At 34.4% G+C, this 25,441-nt stretch overlaps 1 protein-coding gene across 5 annotated transcripts in view; it reads right to left on the reverse strand.

Moving 5' to 3' along the window:
- PATJ (PATJ crumbs cell polarity complex component) overlaps window positions 1-25,441 on the reverse strand; it is a 299,142-nt gene that overhangs the window by 139,580 nt on the left and 134,121 nt on the right. For all 5 annotated transcript variants that reach the window (XM_081055925.1, XM_081055924.1, XM_081055921.1 and 2 more), the window contains one exon: window positions 24,541-24,640. In XM_081055925.1, the coding sequence (XP_080912051.1) occupies window positions 24,541-24,640 (100 nt within the window). The remainder of the gene's footprint in view (window positions 1-24,540; window positions 24,641-25,441) is intronic.

Here is a 25,441-nt window from a genome sequence, read left to right on the forward strand (position 1 = left end):
TAAGTCATAGAAACACAAACTTACAAATTCTTCTGTATCTGAACTGGTCAAGAAACAGGTTAACTTAGTCAAAATTTCTAATTAACACAGAGTTTTATTTCCCCTAAGAATTAACTTTTAATAAAAGACTCCAAGATTAAACAGAGAAGAACATCTTTTCTGGGTAATTCAGACGTTTTATATATATTAGAAACACTATCATTAGGTATGTTAAACCAGACTCAATTAGAAAAGAGTACAAGAGGTTTAGAGTCAGAAAAGTCTTCACTAAAACATACATAGTGAATTGAAAAAGAACTACTATTCCAATTCTTTTGGTGCCACATTGCATCTGTTGACCTTCTGCAAGTTACTTAACTCCACACTCCCATCTTTCAAAGAACAATAACCTTTACTGTGCTAGGAATTTTAGAAGACAGAATTAAAGAATATAAAGTGTTTAGCTTAATGCCTAGCACACAGTCGCTTTACGTACCAGAGGTTTGTTCCTTAAACAGCCACAGCTTTCCTTTCTTATCTCTTCCAGTTGTAACATATAAACCAGTTTAATTATATAGCATTAATATCCAGAATATTAAAGAATTCCTATAATTCAACAACAACAAAACAAACTACCTGATTACCGTGTTTCCCCGAAAATAAGACCTAGTTGGACAATCAGAAGTAGTGCGTCTTTTGGAGCAAAAATTAATATAAGACCTGGTCTTATTTTACTATAAAACTGAATCTAACATAACATAACATAACATAACATAACATAACATAACATAACGTCGGGTCTTACATTAATTTTTGCTCCAAAAGATGCATTAGAGCTGATTGTCTGGTTAGGTCTTACTTTCGGGGAAACATGGTAAAAATAGGCAAAGGGCTTAAAAAGACATTTCTCCAAAGAAGACCTACAGATGGCCAACACACCAAAAGATGTCAACATCACTCATTGTCAGAGAAATGTCAATCAAAATCACAATGAGATACCACTTCACACACATTAAGATGGCTACTATAAAAAACAAAACAAAACAAAAAACAACAAGTGCTGGTGAAGTTGTAGAGAAATTGGACCCATTGTCCACTGTTGGTAGTAAGGTAATATGGTGCAGCTGCTATGGAAAACAGTATGATAGTTTCTCAAAAAATTAAAAATAGAATTACCATATGATTCATCCATTCCACTTCTGGGAATATAAACAAAAGAATTGAAAGTAGGGTCTTGAAGAGACTTTTGCACACACATGTTCATAGCAGCACTATTCACAATAGTTTTTTACCAAAAGAAGGAAGGAAGGGAAGAAGGGAGGGAGGGAAACAAGAAAATACAATCTATTAAAAAAAAGTTAACCTTGACATTCTATTTAAGGTTATGTGATCCAGATTTGCACTTGCGAAAAATGACAACTGAGAGTAGGAAGCAAACCACATTTACCTTCTGCAGAGAAGCTACTACGGAAAGGAAGCATCTATCCCGTAAACTTAAAGACATCAACAAAAAAGATTAAGTTCTAAAAAACCTGGTTGTTAAGATGACTATACAATAATACAGATACAGAAAAGCTACCACAGACTGTCCACATAAACTGACAACACTCATCATTCATCTCCTTCCCACGGAGGAATAGATACTTGTTTTCTCTCCGGTGTTGGTATTTTGCACCATTTAATACTTTAACCCTTGGGTTTTAATATCTTTTTGACTTTTTCTCAGGCAGTTGAGATGATAGCAAGAAAAAGGCATTACTTCAGGCACTGTAGCCAGTCTTTTCTCATTTGTGTCTCGTCTTGTACACTGATCATACTCTGAAAACAGCCGACAGTCAGAACCTGCACAGGATCTTGCACATCAGTGAACAACTGGTCTCGCGAGATAAAAGAAAACATAATTCAGAGGGGATGAAACTGGAAGAAACAGGCAACATAGAAGGGCATTAAGTAGCAGCAGAGGAGGACAGCAAGTAAGAAAACATCTGTTGACAATGATCTACAATCTCTTATAGGCATTTCTGAACTCAAATTTATACCAATAACAAATGCTGCCTCTGGAGTGACAGTTACCTTCAAACAAATGATCTCATTTGATACTTCACTAGTCCTTTCGAGAAGTAAGAAATGCTGAAGCTGGGAGGAATTAGTAAACTGTCCAAGAAAACTAGCTAGTAACGGGCAGAATCAATATTTTAACATAAGTCACTGTCGCTTTTATAAATTATAAACCACATGTATCTTTACAAGGCAATATGAGACTGTATTCAGCACACTTTATCTTTTTTTTTTTTCTAATGGGTAGTCAAGTCAATACTATAAACAGCAGTAGTGAATGCTCGTTAAAGGTATATTTCCTTGAACAGAAATTTCAACTCTTAAGACAACTTAAGGTAAAATTAGTAAAACAAAAATGTTTAGAAAAATATCAAGATTTTTTTTTAATAAAAGGAGAGGTCTTAATTTAGTATGGCTAAGTAAAAATAAAATGACCCCTTACATTTTTGATAGCCTTGTAAGTCCATAATACTTCTAGCTTTGTACGGGACACATAAAAGTGGTCGGTAAGTGTTTCTTTTGTAGCTCCATTTTCTGTCATGCTCTCTTGCATGATGCAACCTAGCCATATTATAATGTCATAGTTCCTCTGTTTTTTCATGCCTTAGTGACTTTGTGCAATGCTCAAAGAAGCATTTCATGACTCCTTGGCAGGATTCATAGTCCTTTAGAGTCCAAGGTACCCTGTGAGACTTCCTCTATCAAAGCTCTTCGTCTACTGTGAAAACTGACTGACTTATCTAACTTCCACATAGAACTGCGGCTCCTTGAGAACCTGACCTATATCTGTCTCACTTATTTTGCATCTCCAACACCTACGATGGTATCTGGCACGTAGTAAGCATTCTGTTAACGACAATACCTGATTTGCAGCCTCAAGGACAAGAGACAATATTTTTTTCAGGTTTGCCCTTACTAGCAATTTACTTTGCTTAAATCGTGATGGAATTCTATGGTACTAACAGATTTCCATTAAAAAATAAAGATGAGGACATTTTGATGCTTGCCAGATGGAAGTGGGGATTGGAGGAATGGGTGAAAAGGGGAAGGGATTAAGAAGTACAAATTGCCAGTTATAAATAAAACGTATTCCTTTGATTGACATGCAGGGCTGTGGGAGGGTGAGGATTGCACTTTGAGAATCAGTGTGCTCACTGTACAATTAGGTAACTTTTAGCTTTCAGAAACCAAAACCAGTTATGAGTTAAACACAGAAGATATTAAAGACAATAATTATATTTAAATGCAAATATCATCTATTGAGGATGAATTTTATATTAGGCACTGCACTAGGCTCTTTCATATACTCACATTCAAGGCAGGTATTAGCCATGTATAGTGAAAATGGATAAACGGAAGCCCAGAACGTTTAAGTGACTTGCTTTAGACTGCACAACTAAAAGTGACTGAGATGAAATTTGAATACAGATCTTCTGACTCTGCACACAAAGGCTCTTTTGACCACTCCACAGAGTTTTTCTTTAATTCCAAAGGTAACACTGAAGTAAGTTTATATATATTTCTTGATCAGGATCAGTAATGTGAAAGTGAACTTTGTGTAGCTCTCCAGTATGAAGTATAAAGGCTGAAAATTATGCTTCCTCATTCACACACTCAAAAAAGTTTTTAGTGATCTGTATCACGTGGCAAGCATGTTGCTAGGTGCTGGTGGGCAATGGACACCTGGCCCTGGAACTTATCACTTAGTGAAAGACACAGAATTAATCTTTAATCATAAAATGAACTCAGATAAAAGGTATAAAGGAAAAGCACCACAAGGGGTGTGTACAAAAAATGTCTGTCTCTGAACTGGACATCTAGGGGGACTTCCTTAAGGAAGCAGGTATTGAATTAAGAGGGTTGAAAGAGAGTAATACCAGGCAGGGAGAAAGTGCATGCAAAGGTTCTAAGGCAAGGTGCAGGATGGCATGTTGGAGGAACTGCCACTGTAGATGGAACGCAGAAGGCAAGGGACATAGAAAACACAGGAGAGATGTGGAAAGTGACCCTGGGGCCAGACTATGAGAACCCTTAGGCAATTATAACTGGAAGCCACAGAATTGGGGCAGATTGTCAGCAAAATAGAATGAATCACTGATCTACAAAGATATCCAAATGAACAACGATGTCATAAGTCAAAGTTAAAACTTTCTTAAGGATTTTATATATATATATATATATATATATATATATATATATATATATATATATATATATACTATTAGGTTGGTGCAAAAGTAATTGCAGTTTAAAAGGTTAAAAATAATTGCAAAACCGCATTACTTTTGCACCAACCTAATATCTCTCTCGATATATATATATATATATATATATATATATATATATATATATATATAAAATTAAATTTTAAACCATTAGAATGTTAACTTCCAAAGAAGTAGGTAAACATAGATTTTGCAGCAGACAAAAAAATAAAAATCACCAACACATCACATTTTAAAACTTCAGGCATAGATATAAAATCCTATTCATAAAAATTTTAAACGTTTTTAAGATTTAAAACGTTTTTACATTTTAAAAACGTCTAAAATTTTTGAATTGTAAAATGAAAAAGCATATTAGAAAACATACTATTCCAAGTACATATAATCAAATAATCAGGTAGTACATTATGTAAGTATGGTATTTATACATGATTTGCTTTTAGAACTAACTCACAAACTCCTAAAAATTTTTCTTTTCAAATTACAAATTAGGCAGAATTTAAACATCTTTTCTATGTCAAAAAATATCCTCTGAAAGCTTTCATCTGTTAATCTATCACATCTTAATTTAACTGGCTATTTTAAGAATAGTTAAGAACATGCAAGAAATTATTAATATATTGTTTTTCCATATATAAATGATAACAAAAAAGAAAATATATTACCTTCTAGAAATCATTTTATTAGAATAAACATCAAATTAAAATCATAAACCTTTAAAAATGACTCAAAGAAAATCAAAGTACTATAAAGGCCAAAGTTTTCACTTTTTTCTGGTTTGGATAGATAAGTACAAACAAGTAAGTAAGCAAATAAAAAAAAGGATGACTTATGCTACTTTTTATTCTATTTTTCTTAAACAAAGTACTTGAAGTGCTATACAGAAAGTATATTTTGGTCTCATTCCACAAATGTGAAAATGTTCACCTTAGGATGGAGGAAACATATTATACCATAGGTTCTTCCTTACTCTAATTTCCAAAGTTTTCAACTTATGACATAAACATACAATGATGGTCAAGGCCATAACTGAATAGGAAAGAAGTTATAAATTATAAGCATGACGGGGCAGAAGCTGAGGATCCTGGGCTCTCTCTGGGCCTCTGACAGGTCTCAGGTCTTCAGTCTCCCTTGAGAAATTAGAGGAGGTGCTCCTCATCCTACCTAAGGTTGAATGCTCCACCTCTCCCACTGTCTGAGCATTGCTCTCCGAGGTTCCTTCTGAGGTTCCTCAGAGATTTTGTGCTAGGCCTACATACACTCTCCCTGATGATCACATCTACTCTCACAGCTTTTATCATACATTCTACACCGATGACTCCCTTGACACCTAGAACCACACTAGGTTCTCAGGACAACTCTCAATAAATACTTGTGGAATGAATGAATGCATACCTTCTTTTATAAGAAAAGTGCTACTTATGTTAGCTAATGACCTTCTCTCCATATTTCCTAGAATATTAAAAAAACCCACCATTGGAAATCCTGTTTATTTGTTCTCTGATACCAATTCTACTCATACCTTTCTTCTTGAGTACTAGACACAAACATTTTTAGCGGGGCATGTGACTTCCCAGGAAAAAAAAATTACATTTCTCAGCCTCATTTGTAGCTAGTTATGTAACTAAACTCGGAACAATGGAATATAAGCTAAAGAGCTATGTGCAACTTTCCAGAAACAACCTTAAAAGGAGGAGGAATGCCGTTTTCTTCTCCTTTCTCCTTCCTGGCAGCTAGAATGCAGCCCTGATGGCTGGCGCTAGTGTCGCGACCCTGAGGTGATGCAGTGAATGGCAGGTCATGCACTGAATGGCAACAATATGAAAGGAGTGTGGGTCCCAAACACCGTGCAGGGTCCACTACCACACTCATGCTTGTGAGAAAATAAGTTTCTGTTTTCTAGAATAACTATTCTTTTAGGGTTTCTTCACTCATAATTGGAACTTAATCCCAACTGATACATCTTCTAAGTGGTTTTCTATATCATCGTCTTGTAATCGATCAACAAATTACAGTCAGAAAATTATTGCTCTGCCTCAATAGTTTTAACAGTCCTCTGACTACAATGACAAGTCTCTCCTCATTCAAAACCCTGCAGCATCACACCACAAACCATATCCAATTACTCAACACATCTAGCTTGATTTGCCATGTATGTGCTTGACAGCTATAAAACTGCTTTGTACAAATAACTCAAAACTGAATCACACACAGGGTATTTGAAATAAATATTTCAAGAAGAAAAACAAATATCAAGAAACAGAGGAACACAGTCAATGCCGAAATCCCTGTGGTGGACACAAAGTACAATATATAGATGATGTATTATAGAATTGTACACTTGAAATCTGTATAATTTTATTAACCAATGTTATCCCACTAAATTTAATTTAAAAAAATTTTTAAAAGGAAAAGAACATAGTTAATGCCCAAACCCCTCCCATTCATGTGCCTTCTGCATATTATTACCTATCCCAATGTTCATCCATTCAGTCATTCATTCAATATTTATTGAGTGTTTCCTTTGTACAAGGCATTAACAAGACATACTGAATTAAAAATAAATCAACAATACTACTCGCATGAAGCTATAAATATAATGAATAACCCTGTACGAATAACAAGCCTATATGGATGCTTCCTCATATAGGCATGATTAATTATTAACTCCAGTGCCAGCTCCTCTTCCCTCTCTGGAGTAGGGGGAAGAGGAAATTCCAAGCTTCTAATCATGACTTGCTTTTTCTGGTGACCAGCCTCTATCCACGAGCTCTCCCAGAGTCATCTCACTAGAACAAGAGGTGCTCCTAGTACCATTATGACTTAGGAATTTACAATAGGTTTAGGAACCCTGTGTCAAGGACAGGGTCAAAGACAAATATTAGACTAAAAGGTGTTTCTTAGTGTTCTTACCACTTAGGAAATTACAAGGGTTTTAGCAGATCTGTGCCAGGAACTAGGGGGCAGAGACCAGAAGATATATTTTCTATTATCTCACAACAATATTTCATATTAAAATATTTTGATCAATAAAAATGATTAAATTGATTCAATATATAATATCACCATTTGCCAGAAGAATTAGGGCCATATTTTAACTGTAAGTTAATTTAAGGTTTATACAGCTGAGTTTTCCTTTTGTGTGTGTGTGGTTTTTTTAAGGAGGGCGCAGCTCACAGTGGCCCATGTGGGGATCGAACCGGCAACCTGTTGTTAGCACCACTCTCAAACCAACTGAGCTAACCGGCCACCCCAAGCTGACTTTTTTTACAGCAGAGGAAAAAAACTTAAATAACTAACTTTGCTGACAAAATTTATGCCATCAGTTAGAAATAGTGAGTGTATCACCAATTGTGTCTATAAGATACATATACAACACAATAAACACGTAAACAAATCATTTCATAGGTGTGTACCACAATAACGTTAACAACTTTCTATCTTGCACAAAGGAAAAAGTGACACACCAACTGATATATTTTTTTGTATATAGCTAACCTTTTCAGAGCGTTTACTATCTAAAAATAAACATATTGAATACTTAATATATTTTATGCCATTTGATCACCTAGATCACTTATGTGGTAGGTGGTATTATCTCCATTTAGAGCAGGGGAGTCCAAACTTTTTTCAACATTTTTTAACCAAGGGCCATATGCGGTCAAATACACAAACAGCTGGGCCACTCACTCGAGGTGAAGTACGTATTGCCTCACCTGGTTTATTTAAGTAAACTAAATATATTTTTTGAATTTGCTGTGGGCCAATTAACAATGGATTGCGGACCGCAGTTGGCCCGAGGGCAGCAGTTTCGACACCACTGATTTAGAGGAAAGGAAATTGAAAGTCAGACAATTTTGTAATAAATAATTTGCTCAAGGCCACACAGGTGGTAAGCTGTAAGGCAGAATTTGAACCCACACCTGATTGAAACCTTTAACTTCTATGGTACAACTCAGAGACTGACAAACTTTCTGGAAAAAGCTAGACAGTACATATTTTAGGCTTTGTTGGCCGTAAATCTGTGTTGCAACCAATCAACTCTGCTGTTTTTTGTAGCTCAAAAGGACTAGAAAAAATATATAAATGAATGAGTGTGGCTATGTATCAATAAAACTTTACTTACAGAAACATGCAGCAGGCCAAATCTGGCCCACAGGCCATACTTTGCTGAATCTTGTAATAATAGATTAATTTTAAATTAGCTCATTCTTTACCAAAGGTCTGATTACAAAATGAAAAGCTGCTACTTTTTCCAACTTGACCAACAACCCACCCGTTAACTACTCTGAACATGTTACATGCATAAATCCTATTACAGATTTGTTCAGAAACTACTGAAGAGGCAAACACAATGGATCAATCAACTAAAAAAACAAAGACTGAGAGCAGGAAAATGACTTTTTTTTTTGCCTCTTATTCTACTGCCCACCCTCCCCAATTCTATAAATTCCTCATAAGAACTTCATGATTATTGAAATATCCCCCCCCCAAAACCCCATTGTTCCACTGAGAAAATGTCCTTTCCTTATACTATCATTGCACTATGTAACCCATAAAAAGAACCTCCTAAGTAATACATGTAGACGTAGAATGATTTCATCTTTTTTAGTAAGCCACTGTTCTAAGAGAATGTCCACTTTACAAATTGTATAAATTTGGCCATCCTCCCATAAATATTCATTAGAGTACATGCAAAAATGGCTTTTTCTAGGAGCATTTGAGATCTTGCTCCCTGGTATATGTCACCAGTTTGGCTTAAATAAACTCTTGTAAAAATTCTCTACAGGTTTGGACATTTCTTATGTCGACAACAGTAAATATCATTTTGGAATAAAAGAGCCCAGATTTAGTCCCTGCTCTACCATAATTAGTTGTGATCTAGGGGGAGTAACTTCTCTACTTGGGCCTTTAAATTCCTCTTTGTAAAGTAAGTACATTTAATTAGAAATAGTACAAGTTCTTTTCTGTACAAATATACTCCTCACAATGAAAATATTAAGGATATACTTTCAACTATGTGTCACTTTCAAGTGTGTATATATATGTATATATGTGTATATATTACATATATATACAAATATTTTCATATTCATATATTCAATTGAATATATTCAAATATATATAATTTATAATGATATATAACTTGAGAGAGAGAGATTTATAAAACATTGTGCCTATTTACATTTCCTCAAAGACAAATATTTATTACAGCATTATGGCATTACACGTGTGGTAACAAGAGCATATCTGGGGTCCCTGCCCTCACACTGTTTCCAGTCTTACTCTAACTGAAGCAAAGAAATTAATGCTTGACTAATAATGGAGAGAATCATGAGACTAAATACATATGGGTCATTAAGTGCCTTTTTTTTTCCCCAAAGGAGTATATAATTCAAGGAAGAAATCTTTGTTTTCAATTATTGTGGCTGTCATCATCCTATGTCATTTCAGGTGTGATTTATCTGTCTTACCTTCTAAATGAGAAAATGTTATCTTGTATTTGTACATTGTCCGATTCTATAGTTTCATGGATAATTTAACAAAATTGCTCTATGTATTATTTTTCTGTGAGTATAATGTTCTATATTAATATCTGTAAATACTTCAGAACCGGCTTCTTTTCTCTAACTCCCACTGTGGAGTTACTGTTTATATCACAAAAACTTTACAATCTCTATATTCATGTACTGTAAATGGTGACGTGATCTGCTTAGAAACAAACTTAACAAATATACTATGAAGATTAAAAAGGAAATGACACCACAATTTAAAAAAAAAGAAATTAACGAATGACTAACAATGGAGAAAGAGAACCATGGGGCTAAACACATAGGGGTGATTAGGTGACATTTCTTCCCAAAGCGACACATAATTCAAGGAAATAGAAGAGCCCTGGATAGAATTCCAAAGTAGAGGATGTTTATCAACAGTATCCCAAGCCTTCCTAATCTTTGTTGTTTCTTTATTCAGTGGGAATTCTTTTTCTTCCCCAGAGTGCTCAGCGCCCTCATCTCTCCTCATTCAAAAAAATAAAAATAAAAAGACTTTTTCTACATCAGTTCAAAGAACATTTATTGAACATCTACAATGACCTGAGCTTTGAGATAAAGGAGACTAACACCTACACACCTAATCTCCACACAACACTGTAAGCTCATTAAGAGCCATATTCACATGGGGTCGGGGGTGATTATTGAAGCAAACTGAAATGAAAGAAGAGCACAGACATATGATGAAAGTTATAGACTCCACAGGGAATGGGAAGCTAGTTTTTGTAGGTTCTGTGATCTGGGAAAACAGATTATCTATCCACCAAAACGACTCTTACTGAAAAATAATCAAAACAGGGGACTAAACAACTTGTAAATAATTATGCTGCATAAATGTGCCTTGGTAATCAATCAAATCCAATGTCTGTCATTTGAGGAACCAAAGCATTTAACTTAATTTTGCACAAAAGCAGAGAGTTGTTTTCAGAGATTTCACATGGCACAGATGAGCAGCATTAACCAATATAATTTTGTTTGTTACTAGACTATCACTATGGTACATATTGTATCCCTGCAGGTATATCAAAACATTTCCAAGAAACATCAAATTTCCAACCAAACACTTAGATGGGAAGCTCGTAAAATGTCCATTAGATATAAATTTCTTTTTTTTTAACCTTTTATATCTCATGATCTTTTGCTTTATGAAGCTGAAAGGTGCTATTTTCTCATTTCCAGCATGCTCTTCTGTGTTGGCTTCTGAAATACTCAAGAGCAGATATTGAAAACCTGAAGCAGGTACAAGCAACACTGAGCCAAAACCCAAATGCAATTAAAAACATTTACCAAAATGCTATTACATTTCCATCTCACCCAGGATGAACACAAACATACTGAGTAACTCAAAATAAGATTTTTTTAAAACTTCATCTAAACATCTGATTAACCTGAGATACCCATTCTCTTCTCGTTACATCAGGAGACTTACTATTTCTTCTCTAAATGCAAACATTTTTCAGAAATGGGAGAGAAATGCGTTTACGTTGGGAAGCCTGATTCATGCTGTGCGGTGTGTGTGCCACGGTGAGGTGTACCCTGAAAGCTAATGGCACGCCTCCATTACTGTATTTTTCCCCAATTCAGCTTCATTTGGTTTGTGACTTTTTTTTTTAATTGGAATTTTCAATATTAAAGTGTGGTTTGCTGAAGAATACAATGAACATTTTTCAGAATTTGGAGCTGCAGTATCTTTTTTCTTTTTTGAATTCGAATTACATGTCTATTTGCCCGGTTACTGAAAAAGAGGGTCATAATCAGTTTGTCTTTGCCAATGGAATGGATTATTTGAGAAGATCCTTGAAAATGTGCAAAGTTAAAACTTTTAAAAGTACAGGCTTTCAAGTCATCTAGACGTCATCTACAAAATAATGAGACTTTAAAAACTTATACAGATTGAAGAAAGTAATGTATGTAAAGCAGTTAGCACAATGCCTAAGACATAAGTACTCAAAAAAAGAAATGAAACTATAAATTTTATTTGAATGGTCAGAAATGCAGTCTCCATGGGTTAGCTACCACTATCATTTCCATTTCAGAAAATAATAAATTCTTGAGCTTTAAGTTTTAGAATTCTTGCTCCTCTAAAATCTGATCTTACTTTGTCCGTTCTGCTTTCCTGCTAGTATCCTGCATGTATCCCCTCTTGGTACAGGGCATCTTTGTCCTTTCCCTCCTATAATCCTGGCTTGTAACATTTCTTTGCCTTTTCGTGGACTCTCCTGTCTGGAGCTGCTATACTCTTGCTAACCTATCAACTTCTTAAGCACAGTCTTTTCTAGAAGTTCTTCCAATGCATTTGCACCTATACACATTTTCTCTTGTTAGGAAGATTATAAACTTCCTGAGGGCAGAACAGAAATAACACTAGTGTATTTCTCCCCTTAGGCTTGGGACTGTAGACGACTTCAAAAATTTTTAAAGTTAGATCATCATAGAAACTGAGGTTATGTCATACTTCCACCAACTCATGGAAAAACCACTCTAAGCTTTCTATAAAGAGTTTTACTATTTATGAAATAGAATAATAAGACTAATTTCTTGGGACAGATATATTCATAATATACAATATGAATTCTTCACACTGTGCAAGAATTTTAGTCTTGGCATATTATAAATGTAAAGAAAAAGAGATAAATATGAGCAATTATTTAAATACAGAATTATCTAAATAAGAAAATATAATAGAAACCTAAGAGTAATATTTTTTACCTTACCTTCCCATTGTAGTCACCACAAAAAGAGGTAGTCACCACAAAAAGAGGTAGTCACTATAAGAAAATAATTTTAAATGCTACTTATTTTTTGATATACTACCTCCCTAATTGAAATTAGAATACTTTATTCAAAATTGGATGAACTAAAATGATGTGTTTAACCTATATTTGTACACATAAACTTGAAATATTTTAAAGAGACTTAAAAACCACTGATATCAAAGCAGGATAAACCCATTTAAAATAAGATTTCCAAGCAGTGGAAAATATGTAGTAAACTCTCTGTAGAGTGAGGCCTCATGCTTTATTTATAATCCTAAGTATAACTTTTTGTAAAATATGCCAATAGGAATTCTAACCTAAACGTAATTTTGCAGGCGTGACTCTGCAAAGCACAAACTAAGCTTTTGTCAAATGTGTTCATTAAAGGTTAATTTTCTTAAAGCAATCTTCAAATATACTGCTTGAATGTGAAAAAAATATGTATGCCAAAAGAGACATAAAATAGAATGCTGTTAAAATTAACTGAATGCAGAGCAGTGAACATAATATAAAGACTATTATAAAGCATTAAAATACTTTGAAGCTAAATATGTATATATATATATATATATATATATATATATATATATATATATATATATATACCTTTAACAAATGCTCTATATATTTGTTATGAAAATCATGAACAATTAATCCTGAGCAAGAACACTGGAAAAGTAAGTTATATATAATACATAAATACATGTCTACTTATGAGACACATTTATGGCTAATAACTTCTTTTAAAAGCTGAGTTCACATATTATTTGAATAAAATGCAAAAGAGAGAAATTCCTACTGACTAGATATACTCTATTCAATTTCTGGAAAACCCACTGTGGGGATTCCTGAGGGTTCTACTGGGGTTTATGAAGCCTAGGCAGTGGCAACTTCAAGATGGTGAAATAAAGGTTAAGGAAATAGAGGTTAAGGCAAGTTACACCGAGGAGACTAAAGCACACGTGTATTTTTAATCTGGAGAAATCTATTTTAAAAGTCAAGAAGCTTCTTGGAACACAAGGAAGATGAACAAATTGCTGTAAGAGGTCTGAAGAAAAGCAGGTAGGATCCACAAATATTCAGGATCATTCCTATAGTTGCCTTGTCAATACAAGTCTGAGTTGAAAAGATGACAGACAATTGAAAGCAATTCCAACTACAGAAGGGAAACTGACACAATGTGGACAGTTGTCACCACAGAAAATCTGTGACGCATCCGTTTAAGAGCTATAACATTTCTTATACATCAAAATCACAAAACTGGATACTAGATAGCTCAGGACTCCAACAGTAAGATTTTTAGAAATTCTATTTTAGGCAAAAGAAAAGTTCTTGCTCAATTATTTTGACAGCGTCGTCAGGAGTAAGGTTTGCTGGCTTAAATCAGGAATGCAGCATATATCCTGCTGTTGCAGTAGAAATAACCTAATTTGCATGTGCACTGCAGAAAATGAAAAGAAACATTATAGTGTGATGTCGAACGCTTTTGAGTTTACAGTTGTCTCCCTCAGGCATTCACGCCTAGCAATAAGACCCTTATTATGTCTAAATAGTCTGTATCTTGCTTAGATAAAAAAAACAAAACAAAAAAAAAAACCTCTGATGTTAATAAATTGTTTTTAAGTCAGACAAAAGCATACACTAAATAGAATAATTTATTGCATGAAATTATATTACCAATCTAGGAATGATTTCAAGAACCATATGTTAACAAGGAAGTTTTTGATAAACTTCCCAGTGCTGAGTGCCCCTCCCCCAGTGAATTTGAATGTGTAGGTTTAGATAAATGGGACCTCAATCACAATTAGCAAATAATATGTACGATGCTACTGTACAATTTAGAAAAAGCAGGCTTTGTTTACTACTATGATTCCTTAATGATACTCTGCTTTCATCTACCACAAAATGCTGAATGGTCAGTATCTTAAATTAATCAGAATAACCTTGTTCTAATGTAAATCATCCTCCTGTTTGATTACAGCAATGGAACAAATAACAATAATAACAAATGTCCCGGAGATCAACTTCTCAATTACAATTCTGAAAAGAGAGAATACTGCATGAACACAATGTTAAGAATTTTGGCACTGAAACTACTAGTATATTCTTGACAGTCTGATAAACTACTTTTCAAAAACATTATAGGGCCGATTCCAGCTACAATACAGATGGAAAGGAAATTTTTAAAGGTTTGTTCTAACATGCAATTGCCTTACACATGCATATCTACCATTACTCTCTCACTTAAGATAAATGCCTTAGCTTATTATTGTTCAAACCTTTCAAACAACATTCTGCACCATCATTAAAACAGTTTAAGATTGCATTTCAAAAAAAACCCCGATCACAGAGGCAGATATCTTACCTGGGAAACCCCCTTGGACCATTGCTGTACCAGTGTTCCCTTCAGGGTATCTGCATTCCTGTTAAACATTCAATGCTGGAAGCAGCTCAAATCCTCACCACAGACTGTCCTCTCTCTTCTGTTGACCTTGGGCCTATTTTTCCCCCCTCAGATTTTATTCTATGTAAGGCCAGGTTGTCAGTCTATTTCTATCCAGAGAAGCAATCAATTAAGCTAATTTCAAGCTACCCCTCAAGCTAACAGTCACATCTGCCAGTAGGTGAAAGCTGCCTGGAAAAGTATGCCGGGAGAAGCAAAATCCCTGGTTTCCAACATCTGACCCTCAGATGCTTCACGCTGCCGACTGTGGCACTCAGTTACCCGGCTCGCATCAGGATAATAGCTCTATTCCAGAGCAGGAGGCAATATAAACACAACCACTTCTTTGCAGGCCAGCTTCAATTAATATCATTTTAATGACCCAGTTTTCCTGCTGAGAAATACTTCACATTAGTTGCATCTTTCTGATGCGGATGAAAAGGAAACAGCAGTTGATTGAGCCTGTCCGAAGTGAGTGGGAACAGTCATCAACTTACGCCCCCCCTCGCTGCTCACAGCATTCAATCATTTTTATAACAAAGAAACTGGTGAACCACATTGAACATGTGGCATACCCTAGCGAGATTCATTTGTGTCTCAGTAACATGCCAAACATGCAGTCAAGATTCTCTTTAAGCTTCTATTTAAGCTGTCAAGTCTTCAAGGCAGATTTTTTTTTTTTGGGGGGGGGAGGAAATTTATAAAGAAAACCCAAAAGCTTCAGAGAAATCACTAGAGAAATAGTTGAGGTTTCTTAAACTTTACTTAAAATGCTACATGGCACCCCTTCCCCCACCTCACCTCCAGCACACATGAATATATGTATTCATATAACCAGCTGCAGTTACTTCAGAATTATCCTTCAATCCATTACTACAGTACCTTCTGACCTTTCTTTGTAAAATATAGAATAGTCAGCTCTCCTATCACTGATAATATATAAAAAAGTCAAGATCATTTGGACATAATTTAAACGCTGCTCAAAAGGCCTTAATACAATTGGTTGTTTATAGTTACAATAAATGCATACAAATTATACTAAAGGTTGATGCTTTGGAAGTTTTCAGAATAACAAACCCAGTAAAATAGAGAGCAGCGTTCACCGGTCTCCAATTACAGGGCTAGGAAAACAATTCTACTTACTTTACTTAATTATAAAGATGAAAAAAGGATAATTAACTATAGGAAATAAAAAAGAATTTACATAAAATTTAAAACTTAAATGTTAGCCTTTATTTTTTAACTGTTCTCCTATTTTGTACTGTTAAAAAAGAAAAAAAGGAGACAGGAAATAAATTCATATATTTAGTAAAATGAACATGAAAATACTGCTAGAAGCCACTAATGAGAGCTGTTTATTTGAGGTGAGCATTCTTTTTTAAGGAGGACACAGCTCACAGTGGCCCATATGGGGATCGAACCGGCAATGTTGGTGTTATTAGCACCATGCTCTAACCAACTGAGCTAACGGACCACCCCTGAGGTGAGCATTCTTAACATTCTTTAAATCCTCGGTAATAATTGCTGTTGATTGTAGTGACATCTATTGGCAAGGTAGAGTTCAACTACAGAGTCCACAATTAAACAAAAGAAAATTTTAAACCAAAAATCCTACTAGTTGCTCAGTAAATTTTCATCAGTCATGAGTCTACTTCATGTTGAAAATTGGCATGGCACACAAAGAGGGCATTGACAGAGGAGCCTGAATGTGGCCCTGCATACCAAATGAGACCTAGATTCTAGTGCTGAGCTCAACAGTAACCAATTTTGTGACCCTGGGCAAATGAACTGCTCTGGATCTTAGGATTCTTGACTGCAAAATCAGTCTGACTGGATGAGCTTGAAGGTTCTCAAATTCCATCATCATCAAGGAAGACATTAAGATACTTTTATTCCCTTCTTTAAGGTAATTGGCTATTTGATTGCCCTCCTCCTTTAACATAGACCATTTCATAATAAGTTTAAATGTCCTTACAAATGTGGTTCTTCGATTTTTAAGTAATTATAACAGTTTTATTTGGTGTAAATTCACCTATTGGAAAGCACACAGTCCAATAATTTTTAGTCAATTTATGGAGATGTCCAACAGTCACCACAATCCAGTTTTAGAATATTTTCACCACCCTAACAATTTCCATCAAGCCCAAACTCAACCCCAGCTCTAGGCAACCACTGACCTGTTTTCTATCTCTATGAATTTGTTTTTTATGGACATTCTATATAAATGGAATCATACAGTATGATTTTTTGCACCAGGTTTCCTTTACTTAGCATAATGAGCATGTATCAGTATCCTGCCCCTTTTCATTGCCGAATAGTATTTCATTGTAAAGGCTACACAACATTTTGTTTATCTAGTATACAACATTTGGCTGTTTCCAGTTTTTGGCTATTGTGAATATGGCTGCTATGAACATTCATGCAAGTGTTTTTGAGTGGACATACATTTTCATTTCTCTCAGGTATATGCCTAGAAGTAGAATTGCTGGGGTGTATGGTAAACTTATGTTTAACTTTTTAAGAAACTAGCAAACTGTTTTCCAAAGTGGCTGTAACATTTCACAATCCCACCAGCAGTGTACAAGGGTACTAGCTGTATGCTTATCTTTTTTATTAAAATCATTCTAGTGGACGCATAATGGTTTTAATTTGCACTTCCGTAATAATTAATGATGTTGAGCATTTTCATGTATTTATTATCCATTTATAGATTCTTTTTGGTAAAATGTCATTTTCCAAGTTCTGCTCATTTTTAAAAATTGGGTTGCTTGTGTTCTTATTATTGAGCTGTAAGATGAAATGCTTTTTCCCCCTTTCATATAAACATATTATGTTATACAAAACACAAGTGGATTCAATGAAGTTGAAAGTAGATGTTTTTTCTCAAATGCTTTTGCACTTTTTCAATTAAAACATATTACGGATTCTGCAAAGTTCAGCTTTGGCCTTTAAATTTGACTACCTTCTACTAATTTGGCTTTGGCCTCTGGAAGGCCAATGATCTGAGAGAGAGAGACACTTGAAAATCATTCAGGCACCTCTGAACCAGTGTGGGATTAATGACCCTGGAACAACATGCATTAACAGTAAAAACAAAACTGTGTATTAATGGCAATAACTCAAACGATGCTGACATTTGGATTTACTGTTACTACCTAGAGTAGAATTCTTAATGTAACTTGGAATGAAAATTTCTTTGGGTGCTTGATATGTTGAAATTCTATCAGTTAACTGAAGCATAAATGTTATGTATTATTACAAGAATAAAATACTACAAATGATTAAAGATAAGGGTGAAAGTTGATGATATTTTGTATTAAAAAATTTTAAGTTTAATAGAAAAATATATTGACAGTTAATGTGATTAAGAGAATTAACTCTACAAAGAACATTAGAACGTTGTGCATCAACAAATGTTCATAAATAAATACTACAACACAGAATAATAGCGATTCTAAGTTACGTCATACACTTTGTAGGACTGTTCAGCAAACGCACTCAGCAAAGTAACCTATAAAAGTTATATTTTTAGTTTTAAAATTCTATTTAGGCCATTAATTTTTCTCAAAAAATTCTCCTGTGTATTCTTTCTACATTGGGAGGAATGAAAAAAGTCAATTGTCAATCCAACATTTAAATTCCATAGGAAGAAAAAATTACAAAATCATATACAAATACTTCTGTGATAACTCCACCTTTGGTCCAGAGAAAATAAAGAACAGGAAGAGACAAAGTATCAAAGGAAAACAAGTACATCAAAATATCTTTTTCTTCTAGTGATTGCAATTGAAAGGGAAAGTGTAATAGTATCACCGTAATGGTGATGGGGAGCAGTCCAGTAGTAGAGAGTGTTAATGTATTGGTCCTACACAATTATGTTAATGTGAAAAAAAAAGACAGCTAAAAGTAAAAAAAAAAAAAATTATAATCATTTTTGTATACAATTTTAATATATATAATACTTGTGCTAGAATTTCATTCTGTAATGGCAATATTTGGCAAACTGAAGAATTTTGTACGACTATTAATAATAATAAAGAGTAGTAACTAACATTTCAGGAGTACTTCCTATGTGTCACTTCCTATATAAACATGTTATGCAGTTTCTCATCTCTCACATCCACCCAGTGAAAGGAGCACTATTATTATCTCCATCTTACAAATAAGGAAACTAAAGGAAAAGAGATGCAACGTTTTCCAGAAAATGGCTAGAAGTGCTTAGAGATTAAGTGACTCAGTTAAGGCTACATAACATATAATATGTATCATTCTAATTGCTATTAGTATAAAATGCTGCAGTAAACATCTTTGTAGGCATATGTACACATATACAGACACATATATTCACACGGGCAATGAATTCTTTAGGCTATCTCACTGGAAGTTGAATTATTCAGTCAAAGAATATGCACGTGAAAATTTTTTATACAGGCTGCCAAATGGGTCTACAGAAAGAGGTACATGGATATGTATTCCCACCAATAGTATATAAGAATTTCTATTTTTCTACAAGCTTTCCAACAATAAGAAATATTAATTTTTTAAATATTAAGTAATCTAACAGGCAAAAATAATCTGATGTTTTATTAATTCACATTTCTCTCATTACTAGTGAGGCCGAACAAACCTTTTGTAATTGTTGCCCTAATCTATGTCTTTGGTTTGGTACTGTCTGTACTTGCTTGCCTTTCTATTGTTGTGCACGTCAGTTTCTCCTGATGATATACTACGTATTTATGTCTGTATATGTACGTAGTTTTAAATTTTTATATAAGCAAACTTATGACTATTTTTCTTTATAGTGTTAGTATAATAATATGAAACGCCTTTCCCTGTACCAAATTTATATTTTTAATAATTTCATTTAGACTTTTTACAGTATTTTTATGGCTTCAGTTTTTAAAAGTAAAAGATTCTTTTGGAGTTAATGTGTAATTTTTGGTAAGAGGTGGAGAGCCCGACATTTTCTCCCCAAATCATTACATATCCCATCGTTTATTGAATAATCTATCCAGTTTCTCCTATTTCAGAAAAAAAAAATTGTGTGTGTGTTTAAAATCTAAATAGACACCTGGGTCGATTTCTAGACCAAATACTAAACTGATTTAATTCCTGCAGTTTTGAATAATGTTTCTAATCAGAAGTGCTACCGGCACTCTGCGTAGGATAATTTTTCATTGTATGGGACTATCCCATATAATGCAGTACCCTAGACACCCAATTAATAAATGACAATAGAAACCACCCCGCCCCCCCCATCCATTTAGACCAGGAAACATTTGGCAATATGTGGAGACATTTTTGTTTTTCACAACTGGGATGGGAAAGAGTGCTACTGGCACCCAGTGAGTGGAGACCGGGGATGCTATGAAACATCCTACAACACAAAGGACAACCTCCCACAACAAAGAATTATCTGGGGAAAATGGTACTAGTGCCAAGGTTAAAAAAAGCTGATTAAGACAACCAAAACACTCCCACTCATTTTTAATAGCTCCAGATTGAGTCTGAAAACCACCAGTTTAGAATATGTTTGGATACCAGGGGACACTGTCCAAAACTGCTAAGCATTTAATTTCCAAATCATTTCCCAAATTCTCGTATTTTAAAAAAAGCCTATATACACTTAGGATTTGGATTCAAATTACCTTAAACGTATAGACTAATTTAGAAATAATTAAAATCTATGACATAGTATTCCAATCAAGAGAATAATGTATCTCTATACCCGCCCTAAATCTTTTTAAATAAAGTTCCATAGTTTTCTTTAAAACATAAAATATAGGGTTTTGTTTTGTTTTGGTTTTTTTCATTTCTAAATGTTATTTACTGAGTAAATAATCACCTGGTACTTGAATTCAAACTTTTGATCTAAATTGGTGGTTCATGAAATTTTCCCCCCCCCATGAATTCATAAATGGGCTTCAGGACTTCCACTAAATAGGCAAAATAATGCCTATTTAAAATGGTGTGTGTGTGTGTGTGTGTGTGCGTGTGTGTGTGTGTACGTGTGCGTGTTTGTGTGTACATGTGTGTGCATAAGTAACAATGTTTCTGTGTATCTGTATACATTTTTCTGGGGAGTGGGGTTATAGTTTTCATCACACTGCCAAAGAGTAATGCCTTAAATAGTTATGGGTCATTGCCTGAGTTTTACATTTCTAAATGTATTATTTCTAGATATCTTCTAGTTTTTCTGTTATTGCTCTTAGTAAATTTTTGTCAGATTTTCCAAGTAGATAATACTGATTAGATTTTTTCATATGTGCCACTCATTTACAGCCTTACTTAATGTTGATAAAGATTTGAATTTTTGAGATTAACAATTGTACCATCTGTAAAAAAATTTTTCTCTTCCTTTCTGGGTTTTTTTTTTTGGTGGGGGGTGGGGTGAGCTGAACACCTTGCTAAATACCTGAGGATAGCAGAACTTAAAGGTTTAGTGGGAAAGATAGACAGCACTTAACAAGATGTAATCATGTATGTGTTTGTGTATGTGTGTGTGGTTATGTGCATTGATACTTGGTTGTTAAGCCAAGTACATGTTACTGCGAAACACATGAAGACTACATAAGCCGGTTGCTTCTACATCTGCTTCCTTCTTGTCATTAGGTCTCATCTTGGCCTTTCGTACCCATTCTACTTAGTGCTGCCTCCTCCAAGGCATTTATTCTCATACTATCTTGTTTCATTTTAGTTATTTATACTACTAATCAATATTTAAACTATCTTTTTGCTTTTCATCTTCTTCCTCCTCTAGAATATCAGGTATTGAGAGATTTTGTTCCCGGATGTGTTTCCAACACCTAGGCCACTGTCTGCCCACCGATAATATCTAGTCAACAAACATTTCTTGGCAGGATTAACTTAATAAATAAGTAACTTACCAAATCTCACCTAAGTTAGATTTTCACTACATTTCAAAATCATGTGTATCTCATGTCTGTAATCTCTCTAATATAATCACCACTTGCCGATGGACCTAATGTTTGGATTCCAGCCATCCACTTCATAGTCCTAGACCACAGGAAAGTTACGTAATCATGTTTTAACCGTTGTAAAAAGAAATCTCAGTTTTGGAACAATAAGAGTTTGATAAAACAGTGAACCAATCTACTTTTGGTTTTGGAAGGATGAGCAGAGTAGTCATTCAATAAAAGTTCAGGAACAAAGAAGAAGCCATGGGATTTACTTCAAAAAGAAACATAGGAAAGCTGGAATCTTTAGGTTCATCTACATTTAAAATGTGAACCATCTAATACCCCTATACAGTTCAAACTCTTCTGGAGATGGTTATCAGTAAATTCAATGGGAAGTTAAATGGGAAGGGAAATACACATTGGGAAGGCAAAAACTGGGGAGCAAAATGAATGGGGAGGAAAATCATATTCACAGCCCAAGTAGGTTTGCTGGAAAAATCTGTGAAATGTTACAGTTAGAAGATGACTTAGACTTTAGAAGTCTTCTTCTGCGTTGAGTGTAAATCAAGTGGGGTCCTTCCTGAACCCCACTAATGCATTGAACGTCTCTATGTACATGTGCGAATATACATGTACACATGGTCTTGGAAGGTTGGGGTGGGTGCTGCTGCTCTGTCTATCTGATGGCATCAAAGTAATATTCACTAGGTAACCCCCAATCACTTTGAACCTACTTCTGCCACCATAATGGGTTTTAAGTAATGGGACGTATAGATGATAGTACAGGATCTGGATGGAGTCAGAGTGCCTGGATTGAAACTCCATTTCCACTGTTTACTAGCTGTGTAAGTTTGGACATATTCCTGAAATTCTCTGAACCTTTGTTTCTGTGTCTGTATAATTAGAGACCTCACAAAGTTAGTAAATTGATTGAGTTAATACTGTATGTGAAGGCCTGGCTCATGGAAACCAGAGTGTTTACTAGGTATCACAATCCTTATACTAAGCTTTTACGTTTTTCTCCTCTAATTCTCACAACTATCCTGTGAGGCAGGTTATAATAAGACATCCCTTCCCCCTTTATAGCTAAGAAAGTGTGATCCAGGAAGAGGTTAAGTAACTGATCCATGAATTCAGAACTAAGTAGTAGAACCAGGATTAGAACATAGGCTTAGTCATGTGCCTACATCAGGTTTCCTAACAATATGTGTATATGGGCATTCTAGCATCCCAGAAATTATGAATAGTCAAGAAGCTATCTCCACTCCAAACAAGGGATTCTATTACATATGTACACACACATCTCAGTCGTGTCCATCAGGTGCCATTCTGCAGAAGAGGTTGAAACCCAAGACCTACAGTACATTTATCACAATTTGTTCCCATGCCTTTGTATCCTCCCTTCCGGGCCAGTGACCTCACCAAAAACAAGGGAGCTATGTTTTATTTATTTCATAGCAACTCACTTAACACTGTTCGTGGAAAGTAGGTGGCTGTCAACAAGATTTGTTGAATAAATAAAAAAAAAAATGCATAAGGAAGGGCTCTGTAAAATCACAAAGTACAAATCAAGCTTTTATAAAGTCAACTAAATTATTATAAACTTACATTTATATTTTTATTGATACATTTATTATAGTTAGAAAAATATAAAGCTAAAAAGCCAATTTAATAATAATTATTAACAATAATAAGAGCTGTAATACTTGTTGAAGATTCACTATACAGCAAGCTAAAGGCCTTATTTTAATTCTCAACACAACTCTGTGAAGTACCCTGATTTTCATAGAAGAGGGCATGCTTTAAATCACACATTAGGAAATGCAACTCTTTCAATTTCTGTATCAAACTACTTTTCTGTATATAAAAAACATTTTTTAAAGAAAGCTATACAGTATTTATATACATATATTTCACAAACCAAAAAAATCACCTATTTAAATATATAATCCTGTGGGTTTTTGTATATTCACAAATTACGCAATGATCATCACAATCTAATTTTAGAACATTTTCATCACACCCAAAAGAAATTCCATACATACAATCAGATCTAACTACATATACTTTACATGCATGAAATAAACACAAATTCTTTTAAATAAAGCCTCCATTAAATATATGTATGAAGTATACTTGAAACAGCTAATGCAGAAGAAAACCATGGAAGGAATTCTAAACAAGAAAATACAACTTGGTAGGGCTTCTGTAATTCTGCATTAGCAACATCACCATCCACGTGAGTAGGGTAAGTAATTAAGAGCTGATATCCCATTCAGATTATTGTGGGTCAAACTGCAATTTCAAGGTCTTCTTAGCATTTCTGCATTCACAACTAAATAGTAAGAGTAGCATGGAATGCAGATGAAATAATGTACAGCCCAGGTGCCTTTAATATTCAATCTAATATTATATTAATGTCAAAGAGAGAAGCTTAGGGAAATAAAGGTACAATAGTTAAGGATATGTAAATTTTCTCTTTCAGCATGATAGGCTCATGCACATTTTCTGAGAACCCAGAGCATTGTATTTGATAATTTACAACATTCATTAAACCACAATTTAATAAATTCTGCATCCACTGCAAATAATGTAAAAGGAACTCACGGTTGGTAAATACATATTCTTCTTCATTTTCATCACTGTCCTCAGATGGAGCTTTATAAGGAGGTGGCAGTTTCATTGGAGGTGGAGCAGATCCTTGTCTCTGAAGATGCAAAGTTTGAGAGGAGGGTTAAATGCCTTTGCAAAATCCTCTTCCTCAATGACAAAGAGGATAAAAAGATAATCTATAAATATTTTGACTGTATCCAACTTCAGTCATATCACGAGGATTGTAAAACTTGCAACTTATTTTCTTATGTTTATGTCATTATGTATAAAAGTCACTGTGTATATAAACACACCAATACAGAAAACAGAAATTCAAAAGCACAGTATTTAAGATTCTTGATCTACCCAGAAGAATGCATTTCTTTCCCCAGTTAGAAAGCCAATATGTATTTTCTTTACACTGTTAAAGCTTAATTTTCTTTGTTATTAACCAAGTTATTCAGATGAAAGACATCTCAAAATTAAATCTAAACATAAAAACTATCCACTGTAGTAATTCTACAATTATTTAAACTTTTTATTCAACTGTAGACGATACAGATTTCATTCTTAAAAACATACTTGAAATGAAATACAAAGATTTTGTAACTGAAAAGGTATTCATCTGTAATTTGTGGTCAACACACATTTTAAAGTTTTAAAAAAGAAAGACATCTTTATGATGAGTATGTTTTGTATTTCTGCCTAAGTAGTCTTTAAATTCACACACCAAATGACACAACCCACCGATATTTGGTTCAAATACTTAATTAAAGCAGAACAAAACTCTACGATCAAATTACCTTCACAGAACAAGACCTCTTCTTGAACGCAGGCCAGAAATAAAACATGCCAAACTTGATGGAGAGATCCAAGCTGCTAAAGAATATATACCCAATATACCCGATATACCCCA

This window comes from Rhinolophus hipposideros, assembly GCF_964194185.1.
Source record: "Rhinolophus hipposideros genome assembly, chromosome: 8".
NCBI classification, from domain to species: domain Eukaryota; kingdom Metazoa; phylum Chordata; class Mammalia; order Chiroptera; family Rhinolophidae; genus Rhinolophus; species Rhinolophus hipposideros.